General features: G+C 43.6%; 7 protein-coding genes across 7 annotated transcripts; 3 read left to right on the plus strand and 4 right to left on the minus strand.

The window, feature by feature from the left end:
- Window positions 1-55: 55 nt before the first annotated feature.
- On the minus strand, window positions 56-1,543 carry PUMCH_002439 (uncharacterized protein; the record flags this gene model as incomplete). The annotated part of the gene is made up of 1 exon (XM_063021449.1): window positions 56-1,543. One exon carries the CDS (start codon window positions 1,541-1,543, stop codon window positions 56-58), a length of 1,488 nt encoding a protein of 495 aa, XP_062877519.1.
- A 3,600-nt stretch (window positions 1,544-5,143) lies between these two features.
- PUMCH_002440 (uncharacterized protein) lies at window positions 5,144-6,550 on the minus strand (the record flags this gene model as incomplete). The annotated part of the gene is made up of 1 exon (XM_063021450.1): window positions 5,144-6,550. One exon carries the CDS (start codon window positions 6,548-6,550, stop codon window positions 5,144-5,146), a length of 1,407 nt encoding a protein of 468 aa, XP_062877520.1.
- Window positions 6,551-7,685: 1,135 nt separating this feature from the next.
- Window positions 7,686-9,374, minus strand: PUMCH_002441 (uncharacterized protein; the record flags this gene model as incomplete). Its single annotated transcript, XM_063021451.1, has 1 exon — window positions 7,686-9,374. The coding sequence occupies one exon, from the start codon at window positions 9,372-9,374 to the stop codon at window positions 7,686-7,688; it is 1,689 nt and encodes a 562-aa protein (XP_062877521.1).
- Window positions 9,375-12,201: 2,827 nt separating this feature from the next.
- PUMCH_002442 (uncharacterized protein) lies at window positions 12,202-13,014 on the plus strand (the record flags this gene model as incomplete). The annotated part of the gene is made up of 1 exon (XM_063021452.1): window positions 12,202-13,014. The coding sequence occupies one exon, from the start codon at window positions 12,202-12,204 to the stop codon at window positions 13,012-13,014; it is 813 nt and encodes a 270-aa protein (XP_062877522.1).
- Window positions 13,015-13,090: 76 nt separating this feature from the next.
- PUMCH_002443 (uncharacterized protein) lies at window positions 13,091-15,721 on the minus strand (the record flags this gene model as incomplete). The annotated part of the gene is made up of 1 exon (XM_063021453.1): window positions 13,091-15,721. One exon carries the CDS (start codon window positions 15,719-15,721, stop codon window positions 13,091-13,093), a length of 2,631 nt encoding a protein of 876 aa, XP_062877523.1.
- A 760-nt stretch (window positions 15,722-16,481) lies between these two features.
- Window positions 16,482-18,524, plus strand: PUMCH_002444 (uncharacterized protein; the record flags this gene model as incomplete). Its single annotated transcript, XM_063021454.1, has 1 exon — window positions 16,482-18,524. One exon carries the CDS (start codon window positions 16,482-16,484, stop codon window positions 18,522-18,524), a length of 2,043 nt encoding a protein of 680 aa, XP_062877524.1.
- A 504-nt stretch (window positions 18,525-19,028) lies between these two features.
- On the plus strand, window positions 19,029-19,745 carry PUMCH_002445 (uncharacterized protein; the record flags this gene model as incomplete). The annotated part of the gene is made up of 1 exon (XM_063021455.1): window positions 19,029-19,745. The coding sequence occupies one exon, from the start codon at window positions 19,029-19,031 to the stop codon at window positions 19,743-19,745; it is 717 nt and encodes a 238-aa protein (XP_062877525.1).
- Between the last annotated feature and the right edge of the window lie 160 nt (window positions 19,746-19,905).

Here is a 19,905-nt window from a genome sequence, read left to right on the forward strand (position 1 = left end):
GAAATAAATTCATTAATAAATAATCGTCTATCAAACATTTTGAAGAACATTAGGCTCACGATTTTGCTGCATAGACACTTGCCAAAAAACTCTCATTTGTATAGGTGAACCCTTTTACATGTAATACATCGCTGTCAGTACACAACAAAGAGCTCTGTGGGGGCGTGAACGGCATATTTGTGAACTCCTCATCAAAATTTTCTGCCAAAACTGGATCAGTGATGACTGGCAAAATTGGAGGAATGATGTCTTCGTAATTAGTTTCATCAACTAACATCTCCCAATCGAGGTATCTGAAGAATCTATGTTGCTTCAACTTCTCGAAGTCATTGTCTATATCAAACCGCTTTTGAGGATTTGGCTGCAAAAGTTTGCGGAGAAAGTCTTTTGCATCTAAGGATAAATAGAATGGAAATTTGAGAAACTTTTTCGAGTGGACAATTTTGTCCATTATTTTTTCATTGGTGTGTCCCGTGAAAGGTGGACCTCCAGTAAGCATGTCGTAAGCGACACATCCAAGAGACCACCAGTCCACGGAAAAATCATAACTTTCGCCCTTGATGACCTCCGGGGCCATATACTGAGCTGTTCCGATCATGGAATGCTTTCTGTCGCTTTCGTCTGTAGAAACTTTAGATAGACCGAAGTCCGTGAGAACCAAATGACCATAAGAGTTTAACATGCAATTCTCAGGTTTCAAGTCTCTGTAGATAACTTTCAAGTTGAGATGGAGGTACCGTAGGGCCAATATTATTTGGGCGATATAGAAACTAGCATCTTTCTCGCTTAAATAGCGTTGCTGCGCCAAATGATGAAAGACCTCGCCTCCATCTAAGTACTCCAAGATTAAGTATACTTTGTTGTTATCTTGGAAAGCGTAAAAAAGCTTCACAATATTAGGATGGTTGACTTTCTCAAGGATTGTCTTTTCATTGAGTGTTCGTTGATAGTTCTTTTCATGGATCTCGTTAGATTCATTAATGACTAGAGAAGCCTTCTGCAACTGCTTCTGAGCAAACAAGCGACCGGTACTTTTCTCTCGCACCAACAAGACCTTTCCGTAGGAGCCCTGCCCCAAAACCTTTATGGTTTCAAAGTCCGTAAGTTTCGGTCTGTAATGCTTCACCAGGTGTCTCCGATTCAACGAAGCGGACACAAAAGAGTCGTGAAGTTCCACCTCATATGACGACGAGAATCTAGAGGCACTGCTTTGTCTTCGGGTGAGGATGGGAATGGAACGAGGGAGGAGATCCGCAACTGTGTCACTATCACTCGTCGGCTCCGATTCCACGTAGTTGCGGTCCTTCTTGACTGACGGAAAGACTGAGCCATGAATTGGTTCTCCGAATAGAGTTGTTTTCTTGAATATGTGAGTTTCCAGACCGTCTAACGTTGTTTCACTTATGTGTTCTTCGACCACAACCTCTGGATAAGATTGAGGACTGACAGGAGCAGCGTCTTCATCAAGAAGACGATAATTCAATTTGGAAAAGCCCACAGCAAGATCGGCTTCGTAGCCGTCCATTGCGAATATATCAGACATGTCTAAAGAATGAGCATGGGACCTTAAGTGGTGGAATGAGTGAACGTATCTGCTGGTTCTATTAGAGAACGTGCAGCACTATACTTGAAATGGCGGAGCGCGGCAGATACCTACATCTGAAAAATAAGTAGCATAACGGTACTCCATCAATAGATTACAATGGAAGCAAAAAATCGAATTAACAAAACGGCACTTTATTTTCAGCCTCTATCTGTCTATTTGTGGTATGGCACCTGTAGCCTAGCCTGGCAACAGACACAAGATCCCATATTTACCCGCCAAGAGTACTTCAGAACACGCTTGGTTGACGCGACTGCAATTTTGCTTGAGATTCCGGAATCCGGATGGCTGAGTCCACCTGGTTGTATTGAATTTACTGAAATAGGCAATCAAGTGCAGCACCCAGATGCAGCTGAAGCAATCTGACATCCATGGGAGGATCTAACCATCTGTTATGACATCGTTTCAAACACTCGTGTCTATTTTTCTCGGAACGGAAAATTGACCTTATTATGATGACGACATTTTGTAGGTCTTAGCATCCGGTTATGACCCACGGATGCACCTGGCCCTACTTGGAAAAATAGGACTGCACCTGGGACCCAAACACACATCCGCATATTATTGTGCGTCTCGAACCCTCCCGCCCTGTGGAATTGTTGTTGACATGCCGACTCATCACTTTTTCAACTATACCCTGTTTAAAATAGGCGATCCAGGTTTTATTTTCATTGTGCTTTGGCGCAAAACTCCAGTTCAATATTAATTGTGACATGGGAGTGTTATGTTTGAACGCCGTTGCCAAGCTGGTCCAATATTCGCGGGTGCAGTTGACATCTGTCAAATGCATGAGAGTCAGAAATGTCCGCATTGCAATAGCAAGCTGGCCTCATGAGCTGCAAGCGGAGCCGAAATAGGCGAGTATTTTGGATAAGGGGTCGAGGTAACATATTCCGATGAATCTGCACTCAGTACAGATCTCATTTGTTGTCATATTGTCGAGCTAAAACACAGCGATCCCATAAAGTTTTGGAAACTATGGATTTGAGCAACCTGTTTCGAATCTTCTCACTGCAAATGTTCGTTTGCTTTTATTGGATCCCCTTTAAGATTCCTTTCAGACCTCTCAAGTATTTTCCTGCATAACGTGATCTATACCTAGCGGCTAAATCAGGGGTGGTTCGAAGGATTGAAGTCAAATGGTGGCTAACGAAGAAACATTCTACAGGGCCCGATATGAACACTGCCAATCTGCAAGGAAAATGCTCTTTATATAGTCATTATCCGGAACATCTTCAAAATGAGTGAAGTCTAATTTTTGGCGGGCCCAGATCAAAGATGTGGGAAAAGTTGGGGATCAAGATGATTGAAAAAGGACCCTCATGTCCCCTTTTTTATTCACATTCCGTCTTAATTATAATTCGGCATATTCTGATTTTTATTACCGTGTGTTCTTGCTCATTCCGATATTCATAGCCAGCATCACTGGGTCGCACTGCGCAACGCCCAGAAGGGATACGGTTGCAAATCCAATGATGAATTGACAACGACACGGTATGAGATTACGCACCACAATTATCTTGTTGGGTGTCGTCATAGCCACGCAAAAGCTTCTTTCGTCCCCCTCAAATTAAAGTGATAGTCACTCGTCAAGTCCAGAATTGAATGATACCCGCAGCAACAATAGGAACAAGAAGATTCGTAGATTACATTCTCAAATATAATTATATAGCTAAAGTTTCTAACATTTTCCAGATACATCTGCCATCACATGTATTTTGTCCTTCCCTGAGATGTACTCCATAATTAAGGGTCCATACAAGCAACTAGCTGGATCACCCTTGAAAAGCTCGATTGGCTTAAGTTTCTTGTCAAAAAAAGTGAGATACAATTTCATTGACTGAGGAGAAAGCTCGTAAGTTTTCTCCAACTTTCTGATTATGGCTCCTCGAAGCTCAGTTATGCTAGTAAGTTCGCCTTTTGCTCGGCTCAACACAAAGACTTCGTCATTAATGTTGGTATAGATTTTGATTTTAAGTATGTTTTTGCGTCCCGATTTTACCTTTGGCTTCGTTTTGATGGGCTGAGAGCGCCCAAGGTCCCTTCGGGGTAAAGTATACCCAGAGGTGAGCTCTAGAGCCTCCTCGGCAAGCTCCTCTCTTCGTGCTTCAGGATAAGAATTCCAAGCAACTGGGACATCAAGCTCCTTGTTCTGCTTGATTTGAGAGGAATAGCTTGGGAGTTGCGGAAGCTTCGGAAGCTTTCGGCCTTGTGGAGTATTCTTCTCAGAAGGGACTTGCAACGAAGGAGAGAATGGGCTAAGATTGCAAATTGATATAGGCCGCTTGTCGTTTGCGCAAGCAAAGAGCTCAGATTCGATGAAGTCAAAGAACCGAGACTCGCGGTTCTGTGACTGTTTCGGAATCGGAAGGTCTGCCTCAAGCGCATCTTCATGAATGCTTTTCCTGATCAGCCACTGCTCAGGACTTTGAGGAGCTGAATCAAATACTGAAGAGTCAGTTGACTCGAGGCTTGTTGTATCGCTCATTAGCTTTGTGGTTGGAGAAGGGCGACAAAAGCAGGGGAAATCAGCGAGTGTGATATCTAGTGATCGGCTAATTCGATGAAAATTAGGGCGACTTGTAGGTGATGACGGTTTCAATTGATTGAGTGGTAGAGGAGGAAAAAGTCTCTGGAGGTTGGACGTGTGGAAGCGAATCGATGGGAAAGGGGAACCAGCTCCCTTTATAAGGCAGGGTCAGGATTGAGCACTACATTCCACTTTTTAGAGTATCTAAGAGCTTCTACCTGCAGCAAAGTATTCAAGGGCCTCGAAAGTGAGTTTGATGTATGTGATCAAAGTGCCGCTTGACATGAATTAAGGGTTACGAACCTGCAGCTGTCTGAGCTTATTTGAGACAAAGAGGACTGCATAAGGGCCTCACAGGTGCTATATGCAATACACTGTCAGTAACGACCACATAAAGAACTACACCGCGCATCTGTCAAGCCAGTCTACTACCAGTCGCGCGGAAAGATACAAGTCGCGTTTACATTGACAACAGAGTCGTCAGGCCATTCGAACTGAAGATGCCTCTGGGGTATTGCTGTGATAGCGTAGTCAAGTCAACAACCTCGGGGAGAAGGAGGTTTTGATGGTCATTTGTGGGGAAATCAATACCGAGATCTCAAAAAATAAGGTTATTCTTTGTGATGAAATCTTTTTGATCTACGAGTGGGCCAATCAAAGATCGTCATTTATGTCTTAAACAAGTCTCTGAGCTCGTTGGGCAGTGTCTGGACTGCGATGACACTTGTGAGAAAACCAAACTACCTCTTGAACACGTGAATGATTTTAATTGGGATATAACATCCACACCCTATATCCGAGATGAGTGCGAGCAATTTTCATTGGACCACAAATATCAAGACAAATAACGTTTATTTTGTGTTCCTATACATTGGATGAGATGCATGCGGGATCATTTTTCGGCCAAATCAGCGGTAATTCGCGCACTTGCGCTTCATATGCTGATCCCCCGAAAATTAATTAAACTTCCAGATCTGCCGAGAGAAATCGAAAAAAAAACCATGAACCATCTATTCATATGCCTGACCCATCTGCCCAGGTGATTTAAGAAACTCCTGATGCATTTGGGGCTTGAGTGGACTGAAGTCGAAATCCTGTGCAGTTCCATTCTCTTGAATGGGCAAGACAAGAGAGGCAAGAGATTGGTGTCCTAATGGTGGGGTGATCGGTTCAGCAGAATTGGGCTCGGAAACTTCTGACCACAGCGAATTACCGGATTTCATTTCTGTTCCACTGCTCAAGGAATGCAGGGGATGGAAGTTGTGGTGTGCACTTAGATCGTTTGGCCGATCCTCACCATGCAGGCGGCCGATCCCAGAAGACTGGCTTCCTTCATCATACACATCCCAACTAGAGACGTCATAACTCTCAATAAGCGACAGTATGCTTGTAATTGATTCAGACTGAGGAACAGATGCAATGAATTTTTCTGTTCTATTTTGTTGGATGGATGCGAGATAAGCCAGATATTTTATGTTTGTACTTTTGTAGGAATCGCTTTCTTTGGGCGATGAAGCACATCTTTTAGTAATAGGTCTGCTTCCAAGTGGAAGGGGAGCAGTAGGAGAGAATGATTGGGAACGCTGAATGGGCAGTAGTCCTCCAAGGTTTTGGTTGAGCAAGTCTAAAATGAGTGGGGCAGTCGAGAGTGTTTTGCTGCTCTTCAGCCTCAAATTTGCAGTGTCCTTTAGTAGGAAATCTGCAAGAAGCAGATTATCACGCAGGGTCAAGAACCGAGTAAGGTCCAGAATGAAACTCTTGAGTCCAAGCGCAACAGTCATAATGTCCCTTTTTGTAGTTTCGCTGCACTTGATCGGGCTTACATGACTTACCAATTGCGCTGGAATGGAAAACTGCTTGATTGAGCCAAACTTTTTGTTTACCAAATTCAACAAATCATTGAAATCCTCATAGATTTTGCAGCATTTGATAATACGGTCAGATTCTATAACGGCTTCTACCTTGTAACACAATCGATGTGTTTCATTCAGGAGCACCTGCGAGACGATGGTACGATCAATACGATATTTGTTGATAATGTTGCCTTCCATAGCACCACTGTACCAATCCATGGTGACAGGGTTATTGGGATCATTGACAACTATTTCGGCGTACAGACTGGGTATGAGTCCTTTCGCATTTCTGTCTAGAAGTTGAACATGGATCCAGCCATCATCACGCCTTTCGATAGGCATGAACAATTCTTGCGAACGAACTGAAATTTCAGGAATAGCTTGGGCTTCAAAATCAAATCTAGCCCGAAGAATGACCACAGGACCAGCCAAAGGACTTCTTACCGTTGGTGAGATCGGGCTGCATTGCGAGTCTGAGATCGGCGCAGAGATCAGTAATTTATGGAGCGTCTTGCTGGACTTCAGAGATTTGTTGCGTTTGTGTCCGAGAGTAAGTGAAGACATCAGAAACGTTCAATAAATGATGATATAGTATTGCAATTGGGATGTGGTTAAAAATCAGAATAAACGAAAGTGATGTGAAATGACGAAGGGGCGAATATTGCAAATAAATACTGGAAAGGATAACGAAGGAGTGAATTAGCAGTACTGAAAAACTTTCAGGGCCCACACCACCTTCCTCGCTGGGCGAGATTTCCTGGGTGATATATAGCTCCCTATATTTCTGACTTCGGTGCATGGCCGTTTGACGCACGCACTGGGGCTAATAACCATAACATGGAGTGTCTGCACGGCGGGCAACATTGCAGATGACGAAACGTAAACAAGACTGCACACAGCACTTGGAATGGAGGGTACGAAACAATACTTGCTTTGGTTAGAAGCACAAATCTACTGTCAGAGGACGACTTGATACTATGCGTCCGAGTTGGGAAATAATTCATGTGGTAACATTATAAATACAGCCACTCTTGAAACGTATTTCATGCGTGGCCCTGAAATTAAGCTTCTGAAGCGACAATAAAGCGTGTCAAAAATTGCGTGAAGGCTAAGATAAGCGATGCTACAGCTGAATTTCATCTTGTAGGCGGCACTCTTCTCTGCATGAATTTCGTTTTTTTCGAGAAACGGGCGAAAAAAAAGGGTCAGAGCATTCATCCTGAAATTGAGTTCCCAGAGAAGAATAAAAAACGAAAAGAAAAATATCCTCGGTATACACCTCATTCGTTGTAACATAACAGTATATGACACCCAGAGTTCCTCAATGGATGTAAACTCACAGCTTGCGAATTGATAGCCATTGTGGCATATCCCCATTACATAGTACTTAGTAAGGCCACTCATTTACGGGTTTAACAGAATGTGAGCGTATCTGTTTGTTGACTGTTTCACAAGACTTCCCAATTCAAGACACACTTCTCCTGATCAAGCCGTTCATATCGGTACTGCAAATAAGAGCGCGCACGAACGATTGGCGGCATAAACGGCGATCAATACGGTTAACGGCAACATCAAAAGAGCCGCTCACGTGGCGCCAATGTGTTGGAATGAACTGAATTGGGCTGGCTGTAGGGAACAATAGAGTGGTTAATGCGGCTCGGTTAGATTAGCAAAGGGAAAATTACGATCGCTGTGCTATCTAGGTAAGAAGAACAAATGCGACACTCGATTTTTTCAACCGCGAAAATAATTCGAAGTCCAGAGATTCAAGCTCCTCATAAGATTCTTTATCTTCGAACCGAATGTACACATTCGAAAACCTTATTTTCCGCGAGAGAAGCGCTTTGAACGCATAGACGCTAGTAATCTCAGCCTGCTTGAATTTGACTGCAATCACATCGTTGGAAGGTGTCTTGATTTCACAGCGAATCAAAACATTGCTTTGTTGTATAGGTGTTGGAGCGTCATTTGGAGCTGCAAGCTTGGGTGAAAAATTAGAAATGGGTTTGGAGGTATTATTAATTAAGGGAGATCCGCTAGGGGGATTCTGCGAGGGTGCGCTGGGGTGGGAATATGAATTAGCTTGAGGCTGAGAATGAGGCTTCGACCGAGAAGGTACCCGCTGTGGCCCAAAAACGTTTCTTGGCGGAGTTCTTGGACTCGAACTTGGAAGTGGCATTTGTGGAAGGGGAGGGGGAGTGAACGTGCTGTCCATTCCCTGAGCTGCCCGCAAAGCCTCCGTGGCGCTGATCGTCCGACTTCTTGAAAGATTGATATCAGGGAGAGGAGGCTTTTGCTCTGCATTGCGCACAGATTTGGATCTACCCAAAGGACTGCTCAGAGCACCACCGGACTGATAGTTGAGAGATTTTGTTCTTTGCACACCTTTGGGCAGCGCAGAGTAGCAGCTGATATCAGCAAACTTATTCAAGTCGGAAGCCTTGGCGGGCTCTGTGTTCATTTGAGTGGCCACAAGTTTTGATCCAGGAAGAATCTGCTGAGATATAGCCTCAATTGAGTCATTCAAAACTTCTTCAGAGACGAAGCCGGGCTGTCCATTGAAGTCCGTTTCCAAAAACTTGACAAAGGCAGGACATACTTGAATACGTTTATCAGAGGCCAAGACTGTTAAATAAGTACTCAATTCCTTACACCTCTTGGAGAAGAGTTCTGATTGAAGCTCTGGGTTTTGATTTTGATTCATGATCGGCTCAGGTAAACGTGGCAATCTGAAAGGGGCCTGCTCGGTGTTCAAATCTGGAGAAGATAGGGAACTTGCAAGATTTGACGCATTTGACAATTGAGCCGCATCGTACTCGGCTACGTACTCGAGCAAAATAGCGTGCAAATCAAAAAAATCCAGGTAAAACCGACAAAGGTACCCAATCTCACCTGTGCTGTAAGTCACATCAACTCTGTACCAGAACCTATCCTGGCAGGCGAGGTAACAAACAACAGTGGCAGTCAATGGGTAAGGACTATTGTTGATAGTGAGCGGGAAATTCGTTTTCAAAAGCATCTGCACTTGCACATCATTGAATGTGTTTTGTGCGGCTTTAGCAGCATCCCTTTTCGTCTCGTGTAACCACAGAGTAGTGATGGGATGATTTGAGTCGTTCACGGCGATATCCACGTATAAAGAAGGCACAAGTCCTGCAGTGTCGACCTTTTCAATGGAAGAAACATACACCCAGCCACTGGGCAGACGGTCTAAGAGCTTAAGTACATCACCTTTAGAGACAGAAAGCTCTTCTCCAGATTCTGCAACGAAGTCAAATTTTGCTACCAAGATGATATGCCCGCGGAGAGTGGGCTCCTTATGCCCGAGTTTGGTCGGTTTGGAGATTTCCAATTGGCGGACGCCGTTTGGGAAAATCTTTGATGCCATTAGTTTTGAAGAAGAAGGGGGTACGGCTGACCTGATCTGATAGTTTACTACCAACAAAGGTCACGTGACCGTTTCAGACGTGGGTCTGTTTTGGCAGGTACGCGTTCTGTCAGAGGGTTGGTGTAGAGAATGTAGACTGAGTGAGAAGAAGTTGAACTACGCAATTTCTTCTTTTGATATTTTTTTTCTCCTACGAGGAATGTTGAAGGAATGAAACAAAATTTTCTCTGGTCTTATGCTGCCTGTTTGTTATTCGTGTTCCTTCCTCGCTTGGTGTTGGATCCTGTAGCGCTTGAAACCTTATTTTTTTGGTCCACTGATAAAGAAGAAACCTATATCCGCCGAGTAGAAGTCTCGCGTATCTGTAGTTTTCTAATTTTTTTCTGGGAAAAAATAGTTCAATTTCCGGCAAAATCTATCAAAACACTATTATCTGTCACTTGACCATCTGAATCTCTATAGTTACATTCGATGAAACCGCCGGTCTCGTGTCTTTTAAGCAGGAATGACAAGAATCTAAATAACATTTAATGGGGTGACTCAAAACGTAGTTATTTTTTGTAAAAAGATCGTCACCGCCCCAACTCAAGAATACATGGCCGTGGAATGACTACGCGAAGTAAGCGATTAATGAGGACCAAAAGAGAAATCTATCCTGGTGCGGTTCATCTGGATCCGACAAATATCCCCTCTTATTACGAATTAATGAACGTGTCACCCATCCATGTGGCTCGGTGGAAATGTTTCACCTCTCGTAGTAATAAATCTTAAAAAGCATTTGCTTGGCAAAATCAAGGGCATGAAACTTTTCGCATTGTTAGCAATGGCGATTGAGTTGCATGCTCGACACAAACCCGGTCGATCACTGTAAGCTTCTTTTGCCAACACGAACAACACTAATTTAGCTTTCGAGAATGAATGAGCTCTCTCCGTATCTTCCGATGAACGATCATGATACAATACTCCTTTATCTAGGTACACTATTACGGCTGTAGTCTGCTTTACGTGCCGAAAAATTGTCCCACATGTAATCTAAACGGACCATCATGATCGAACACATGATGTTGGTGGTGTGAGTGCAATAGCAGATTGAAAGGGCAAACAGATACGATAAATTCTACAGTCTATACGTTTGTCTCCAGCAAGCGAACCGAGGAAGCCACGGACTTGGCTCCATCAGATTATTAGCTGGTCTTGTTTCTCTGCATCCGGCCATTTGTGCTTAACCAAACAGAGGTACAATTGGTCTTGCTGGTATTCCGGATGGGTAAAAAAAATATGTGAAGAAGAAAAAGTCATCGAGACCTGAGACTTGAGAATAAGTATGGGAGGTCGTGCGCGACCCATAGAGTATTAGGGATTTGGCTGCAAATCGAAGCATCTCGACAAAAGCGGTCGACATTCGTAACTGTGCATCGGAGTTATTCACAAAATGATATCCGATCAGAATTAATCAATAAAATACGCCTCCCTCCTGCTCCGACGTTTTTGTCAACATGCTGTAGTTACTATAGTAGATGAACCATTTTGTTTTAATTTGAGAAACATCTCTAGCGAAATTGCAGAAGAAGGCTGCTTTAATTAATGAGCCCCGTGCGAACAAAACCGGTGCTTCCCCGGACTCATCGCATCGCTTGGTCCGTTATCTGAATTATCTACAGATCAATCAGTTCAAAACCCTTGAGCCACACACGTTGCCAAGGTATTTTGCCGTTTTATCGCGGCAGTGCTCAAAAGCCCTAGACCGTTTTACATGCCTAGAGCAGTTCTGCTCCGTAAACCTAACGGGCCCATCATGTGGCTGTCTTCCATTGTTCTGCCTAGAATGGTCATGCGCTCGAACGTCCGCAGAAAGGGGGTGCAATGGCCTGAGCATATGTGAATCTAGTTCATTTCTACCAAATTACGAGTGCACTCTTTTCTCAATAATTGTTTTATTTGAATGTCTTTGACATTAGGAAAAGCAGTCATAAAAAGATGCAGTTGCTTCGCATATGAGATTTTTCAATTCAATACCTCCAATCTCTAAAATTACTTTCGTCTGTACGGCTTAGCTTAACGAAAAACCTTGGTGGTCTTGTTCGCTCGTCTTCGTCGGCTAATTTGTGGTAAAACATAGTATCTCCAATACTGAATGTAACTAGAGTAATATGAGGATAAAACCTACTCGAATTATTGATTCAAGGGATTTATCTTGAGCGGATCATTTTATCCATACCTTTTGAATGTATGCATTGTTGGCGTCACAATTTTATGAGGTCGGCGGGACCGATGTTCCGAACAATAGATAAGACCGATGCCTGGAGCTTATAGAATGAAAATGCCCAGAAATTTTGAGTAAGATGGTTAATGCTCGTGGTTGTCAGACTCCCTTCACCCATGATACCAGGTTTTTCGGACCATCAGATGTATTCCCAAATAGCTCATCCAATAATTATAAGACTTATTATGATAATGTTTAAATGTTTATTTCGTGGGTTTCAAGATTTTTCTAATTCATTATTCAATGCAAGCGGCTATTTGTACCATGTGGCAGCGGCAAAGTTGAAGCTAGACGCATCCGTTCGGTCCTCAGTGGCTTCATTGTTCCTCAATCAAACAATTTCGATCGAGGTATGTCTCAGCCACTGACGATAAAGTGAGGGGTTTGAAAAACAAATAAATAATGAGCGTTTCTGTCTCCATCTAGAGCTCTATTTTCAGTGATTCATCTTTCCATCAAGAAATACAAAAAGACAACAATTCAAACTACTTAAAACGCATCTTGCCAAAAATTAATTATACTCTGTTGTCAATCAGGTTTTGAGCCACTTTTAAACTATCGAAGATGATGCCAGAATACCTTTTTGAGCCGTCTCAATCTATGGACGGAAACACTGTCTCTTTCAATTCATACTGTGAATCAGACGGTACTTTAAATGAACTAGGAATACCTCAAGAGTTTGCTGGTATTTTTGATTCAGCTGTTCCTAGTTTCAAACCTGCAAACCCAATTCCCATTCCTCAATACTACATTCCTATGAGACCAGCTCAATTCGGCCTCGGCCACAATTATTTTGTCTCAGGCGAAGAGCAAGAAAACTATGAACTGTTAGCACAGTCATTGGAATCGAATTTGAACAATGTCGAAATGAACTACAACTTTGAGAATAGCCTACGATACATGAACTTGCAGCATGAATACCTAAGACAGGATATGTCTTTTAATCCTGTTCCGGAATTGGAATCTGTATTCAGCGACTCTGCAATAAACACTCCAAATATCCTGTCGGTTCCCATTCTGATGAATCAATCATTTGAAAGTGGTGCTCAACCTTTCTTCATGGCAGCCGGTGAAGATTCAGACATGAATTTCAACAGATCAAGAACACCCTTACCAGCAAAAAAATCGAATGATTCTGGATCATCTAAAAAGCATAAACGTAAGCACATCATGGCGAGATCGAGAACGGGTTGTTGGATATGCAGAATTAAACACTTAAAATGCGATGAGATACGCCCAACTTGCAACAATTGCACAAGATTTGGGATTTGTTGTGATTATTCTGAAGCTCGCCCAGCATATGTGCTGAACAGTTTTCTCAGACGGGAGAAACTCAATTCTATCACAACTAAAAAACGACGCAGAATTTCAGACTAGTACCTTGACTTTTATAGAATTCTTAACTCATTATATTAAATATGTTTTATCATCACAGCGGCAACGAAAAAATGGTCTACTCCCACTCTGAAACACGAATGTGCTTTCGTAAAATAAAATTATCGCTGGAGACAGAATTTACCGGAGATCCTCTGGATTCCGCGTTCTCCAAGTCTTCTTGTAATAACGGTTTGACGTCATTTTTGTTCTCCACCATCGAGATGTAGTTTCCCTCAAAGCCAATCCACGGCCCATCGAGAGGGTCTATTAACCTTGGATATGTATAGTCAGTAAACTGTTCTCTCTCTTCATCTATAGTCGAGAATTTACGGCTATGATGACCCGATTGATCCAGAGAATGGACAATGGAATGATCTCCTTCTAACAACAAAGACAGTTCAGAGGCTGAGCTCCCGATTGATTCTCCATCATTCAACACGGTTTCCTGTTGCCGCTGGGAGCTTGTACCAGTCAAGCTGTCTGTGCTAGCATTAATCATGCTGTTTGAGGCAGGAGACAGCAGCAAGTCATCATCAAATTCTTTCTCGTAGTTTGTGGGATTTAAAATTGCCCTCAAGGCTATAAAACTGTGTAGAGGTACATAGAAACGTTCAAAATTCCATGCAACTACAAGTGTTACCAAAAACAACGGCGTGCAGAGAATCGACAATAATATTGCACCCTCCAAAGCCAAGGTTCCACACATGAAGAGCTGGAAAATGACTATTCCAAAAATCAACCTCCTGAAAATCATTGGCCAAACTTTCCCAGTAGAGTGGGGAGCGTGGACAAAACTGAATATCAATTGATACTTGTAAACGAAATAACCCAACAAGAAATATACTAGCCCGCTAGCAACAATCTTGGTGGAGACGACAGAGTAAATCAAAATGATGATGAAGATCAAAATGTGTTGTGGAAGTTGAAGCCCAAAGTCAAACATAGGAGGGGTATAGTAGAAGAAACGATAATCACGAGGCGTTCTGAAGAAGAAATTCTTGAAGAAGAAGAGCTTCGCAACAATATTCAAGATGACAAAATCTCCAATTTGTAGGAGTTTCACCGGGAACATTGCAAGGCCCTGAAGGATAATATAGTCCACATAAAACAATGAAAGCTTCTTGAGAGAGCTAGCAAGTTGTGAAGCAAATTTTGTCGTGTCTCCTATCGATGTGAAATAGTCCCATAATGTACCGGTGATAGTGAACACTAAGAACAAAATGAAGAAAATGAAGAAAAAGTTCTTCAGTAGCGACGACAATTCGACTTCACTTGACAGAGGATATCCCTGAGCCAAAGAAAGGCTCCTGTACAAGTAGGGAAGCGAAACGTTCATGGCGGAGAAGACAAGGGTTGGTAAAATACCAGTGACAAAAGTACTCAACCATTTGGACTTGGCAATCATATGGCCAAGAGCAGGCCAAAATTTGGTAATGGTTTTTAAGTCAAGCAAAGACGACAAGGAGGTCACGAGAAAAAAAATCACAGAGTAACTAAGAATGATCACAAAAGTGATCATGTAAGATTTTGTAACTTTTTCGTAATACGAAAGATTGAGGTTCTCCCAGTTGATGTCTTTCGCGGCGGGCGCCAAAGTGACCAAAAGCTTGTAAACTCTTGGATCTAAGACTGTTTGGGCAGCCATTTGGGCAGATGCTACGGAATCCATAGTAATGAACGCGGACGGGAGAGTTTTAATATCGGAATCCTCGCCGACAGGAAATGTGGACAGTCTAGGGTCATACTTGCACTGGATCGCTCTGATCTGAGAGTCCAACCCAGCTAGCTCTTGCGACAATGAGTCTATCCTCCTCTTTAAGCGCCGCTTGGATGGAGTAGGAGACGATAGCAGGTCTTGGGGATTAATTGGTACCACTCTGGGTAGTTTATGTTCGTTGTACAAATCGATTTTCAATTCGAAGAATTGAGAATATAGCTTCTCCAAATTCGATATGAGATCATTTCTTTTGTCAAAGAGAGTTTCAAGAGGTGTCCAATCGTAGTTGAGCTTCACATCCACAACGCGACCTATGCCCAAATCTTCAATGAAGTTCTTCAAAACAGTTGGGTCGTTGCGCTTGACCAACTTTCTGGGGATGCCCTCTAGCTTAATGGTTCGATCCGTGATCGAGTTTTGGGATGCCAAATACTTCTGTCTCGTACGAATAATGATTTTGGTATAATGAAACAATTTGACATAGGCAATGATGGAAAAGAGGTAGGTGAACACAGGGTACACCCATAGGTACCTGGGAAAGTCCTCATCAAGAGGAGGCTTTCCAGAGCCCAGAAGCGATTCCAAGCTGGCCAAAACACGCCATGGAATGCTATCTTTATCGTAATTCCCCGTGAAGTAATATCTAATGGGACTGAGCACAAACATGGCGAGGATCAGTAAGAGGAAGAATACAGTGATGCCCATCTTAAAGAAGGCCAACACCACATACGCGTCTAGGCCAGACAACTCCAAAACGTCCTCATCGGATATGGCCAAGACCGCCATGATCCAGCTGAACAAGTTATTGGGAAGAGAATGCTGTTGGATCAGCGGTTTGCGTAGCGTTCTGACCGCATACATGTGTGGCCATTTCCGCCGCAAGAAACAGAAGAGGACAAACGTGAACACTCCGATCGTGAGCGAGAGCGCCAATTGTGTTTGGAACACCCGCAGCTGGCTCGGGCCGTAGAGTTTGTTGTCGTCGTCCATGAGTAGTCACTAGTCACCAATCGCTTAATTATGCGGCTCAGAACGCGGCCACAAAAGGGTACAGACGCGGGTATACGGAACTCTGGAGAGAATGAGGCCGGTGGAGTGGAGAGAAGAGAAAAAGTTGTGATTTTTGTCGTAGATTCTTTGACGATGATGTGCTCGAGAATGGTTGAGGTTCTTCTGTTTGTCAGTCTTGCTCTATGTGACCCAGTAGGGCTCGGTGTTGGATTTAGTGAGTATTGAACAAATGTGTTGCTGGAATTTAGCTAAGCACAGCTTTTGAAAGTATTTATTTATGATATATGACTTTTATTTTAGATTTATGGGACACTACCCAGGAAGATATCGGCGTTGGTTAATGAGATCTAACCATGCATTGCACATTCATGGCTTCGTATTGTTCAGAAATCAGACCGACCAAACCGAGGAAAAATATTTGAATAAAGTCTTGATCAACACGAAATTATGATATGATCACATTCACGTCTTTTCGACGAGTACTGCTATTTCGTGATTGACGCTCTACTACCAATGAATGATGATAAAGGAACAATCCCACCTCCAAGAGAGTCCAGAAAAAAAAATCAAAACTCATGAATCAAATTATATAAAGACCAACTGCGTCACTTCATTTTTCTACATCACCCCGATTTCCAACTTTCCGTTTTGCAGGGTAGCTCCATGTCTTGCCTGAGACACCTTATGTACCCTACTGCTATCTACCTATTTTTCAACCCTGAACTCTACCCCAAACACAATGGCCGACGTGTACGTGGCTATACATCTCAGCACCACGCTTGACGAGGCTTCTGCATTCAGAGATGCCAGCCAACTCATGGCCATCTCCTGGTGTGTTGTAGAGGCAACCTCATTGGAGGTGCTGCCGTCACAGAGTATCTTGATCAAACCAGAGAATATCCCCGTGACCCCTGCTTGTTTGGACAAATACAACGTGTCGTGGGATGAAGTGAAGAACGGTCTCTCGTTCAAAGACGCTATTGCCGAGTTTGACAAGAAACTCAGCGAACAGGTCAATGGAAGAGAGTTTTCGTTCGTCACCGTCGACTTGCCAATGTTGCGAGTGTCTCTCCCTCGCGAGGCTAGAGATAAGGGTGTGGTGATGCCTGCGTATTTGCAGCATCCCCGGGTCTTCGATTTGTGCAACGAATATCTGAAATGGCAGGCCGTTCATCCGGAGGCCATGAGCTATCCCAACTCATCTTTGTCGAACGTGATCACCGCCTTGAGCGTGGACGTTCCACTCGGGTGGTCGGAAGACAAATTGGAGGATGTGCCCAAAGCTGTCGAGACATATGCTGCTATCTTGGTGCAGATGGTGAAGAAGTCGGTGCCATACGAAGCGCACAAACTGGTTCTCACGAAGCCATACGATTCGGCGCAGGATGCAAAGGCGTTTTTAGCCGAACGCTCCAAGATCTTGTTTTTGTCCAATCTTCCTGCTGAGACGACGCAGTCTGAGCTCGAGCTGTGGTTTGCCCAGTATGGGTGTAGACCTGTCGCTTTCTGGACACTCAAGAATGTCGACAATGATGCTAAGAATAATCAGAACTCAACAGCACACAAATCAAAGAGCATCTGTGGCTTCGCCATCTTCTCGAAGCACGAAGAGGCTGCCGAATCATTGTACATGAACGGCCGTTTGCTTATGGACAGGGTCGTTGAAGTTCTGGCATCCTCAACCCGCATACTCGATAGGGCATCTGAGTTGCTCACGCCATTTGCTTCCCTGAAGAACAGACCACGTCCAGGAGATTGGAACTGCCCATCTTGTGGCTTCTCTAACTTCCAGAGAAGAATCGCCTGCTTTAGATGTTCATTCCCCGCTACCTCAGCGGTGGCCATCCAGGAGCAGATTTACAATGCTCCACAGAACAATTCTCATGATAATGGTTTGATGAGACGCCACAAACTCGAGGACAAACAGAACAACACTTCAAGCAATGGTTACAATGACTACTACGGTTCCCCTCATCACCAGGTGAAAAACAACTCTGGTAATTTCAATTCCAACTACAATACTAATTACTCTCAGGTCCACAACAATGGAAACTCTCAAAGAATGCACTACAATAATAGCGTGCCCTTCCGTGCTGGTGATTGGAAGTGTACCAATGAGGCTTGTAATTATCACAACTTTGCGAAAAATCTCTGTTGTTTGAAGTGCGGCGGAGCTAAGCCCGCATCTGTCGCAAATCAAATGCAGCATTCCCATTCCGGAAACATGACAAATCATCATGGTGCCAACCAAGCAAATATTCACACTGTAAACACAACAGCTGCTGCAATAGCGGCTGCTACCGCAAGCGGGCAGCCATTGAACTTGAATAGCAACTATGGCAACGGACAGCGCTCGCAAACAAATAGACTGCCTCAAGGCAACATCCAACTGCAGCCTCAGATACCAGTGCAAATGAACAGCAACGGCTTGTACTCCAACCTTGGACAATTGCAACAACTTCAGTTTAAACAGCAACAACAACAACAACAACAGCATCTGCAACAACAGCAACAACAACAACAACAGCAGCAGCAGCAACAACAACAACACCTTCCTAGCCACTTACCACAACACTTGGCGCTTTTGCAGGGACCAGGACAAGGCGCACACGCGAATCAAAAAAACCGCCCAAAGCACCTGCAATCGGCCAGTAATTCACCCCGATTGTATGGCCAGCATCCAGGCTATCAATACAAGGGAGACAACGGGATAGGCAATGGAGGTGTTAACATGCTTAGCAGCCAAATCAATTCTTTGAGTTTGAACAACACTGGCATTTAGTCGAGACTCTATAATTTATCTTTTTATGTGGGATGGAGTTTATTTCAGGGAGAAATGTGGCTTTACTTGGGTTTATTACTGCGTTCAAGGGAATAGGACAAGAATGGCAAAGTGTTGGTGTATTACGCTTGTAGGCATACAAGCAATGTATTCTCGAAAAAATAAAGACAGCAAGAGAATATCTGCAGTCGATTGGATAGTATATATTTTGTATTTCTTATAAATGGTTCTTTGTAAATGGACTAGGACGAAGAGTATACTCGGTCGAAACAATTGTAAACAGCAATAACGAATCAATAGAAAGAATTGAAGCAATTTTTGTCGGCTCTTCATGTGTATTTTCTATATTCTGGATTCTCATTTCGATTCGATCGTTCACTATTTCCACTCACACTATGCGTAGTCTCTACCCACACCACACGTTACACGTATTACTAGCGCAGTGCGACACCTACTCAACTCGAACACCCACTTCCTCCATAACCCACACCAGATCAACACAAAATGGGAGACAAATATTCGATCATCCTCCCCACATACAACGAGCGCAAAAACTTGCCCATCCTCGTGTATCTCTTGGACAAAACCTTCCGCGAGGCCAAAATCGACTGGGAGGTTGTTATTGTCGATGACGCTTCCCCGGACGGAACGCAAGAGATTGCCCGCAAGTTGATCGACGTCTTCGGCGCAGACCACATTCAATTGAGACCAAGAGCTGGCAAGTTGGGTTTGGGTACTGCTTACGTGCACGGTTTGCAGTTTGTCACCGGAAACTACGTGATCATCATGGATGCCGATTTCTCGCACCACCCCGAGGCCATTCCTGAGTTCATTGCTCTTCAGAAGAAGCACAACTACGACATTGTTACTGGTACCCGTTACGCTGGCAACGGTGGAGTCTATGGCTGGGACTTGAAGAGAAAGCTTGTGTCGCGAGGCGCCAACTTCCTTGCCTCGACTGTTTTGAGACCCAATGTGAGCGACTTGACTGGCTCGTTCCGTTTGTACAAGAAGGACGTTTTGGCCAAGATCATCAGCGAGACCAAGTCGAAGGGTTACGTGTTCCAGATGGAGATGATGGTGCGTGCCAGAGCCTTGGGCTTCACTGTGGGCGAGGTTCCAATCAACTTTGTGGACAGATTGTATGGTGAGAGTAAGTTGGGAGGAGATGAGATTTTCCAGTACTTGAAGGGTGTCTTGTCTTTGTTTGTCAGTGTCTAAGCGCAGGAAAACATTGTAAAAAAGGAAGCTTATAGGAATAAACACGTAGTCAATGTGATGAAATGAGTTAGTTATCGATTTTCAAATGAATAGAAGCAAATTACAGTCACTGGTTTGATCTCTTTCTCCTACTCATAATTACCTAGTATTTGTACTAATC

The sequence above is a fragment of the Australozyma saopauloensis genome, chromosome 3 (assembly GCF_035610405.1).
Source record: "Australozyma saopauloensis chromosome 3, complete sequence".
NCBI lineage: Eukaryota > Fungi > Ascomycota > Pichiomycetes > Serinales > Metschnikowiaceae > Australozyma > Australozyma saopauloensis.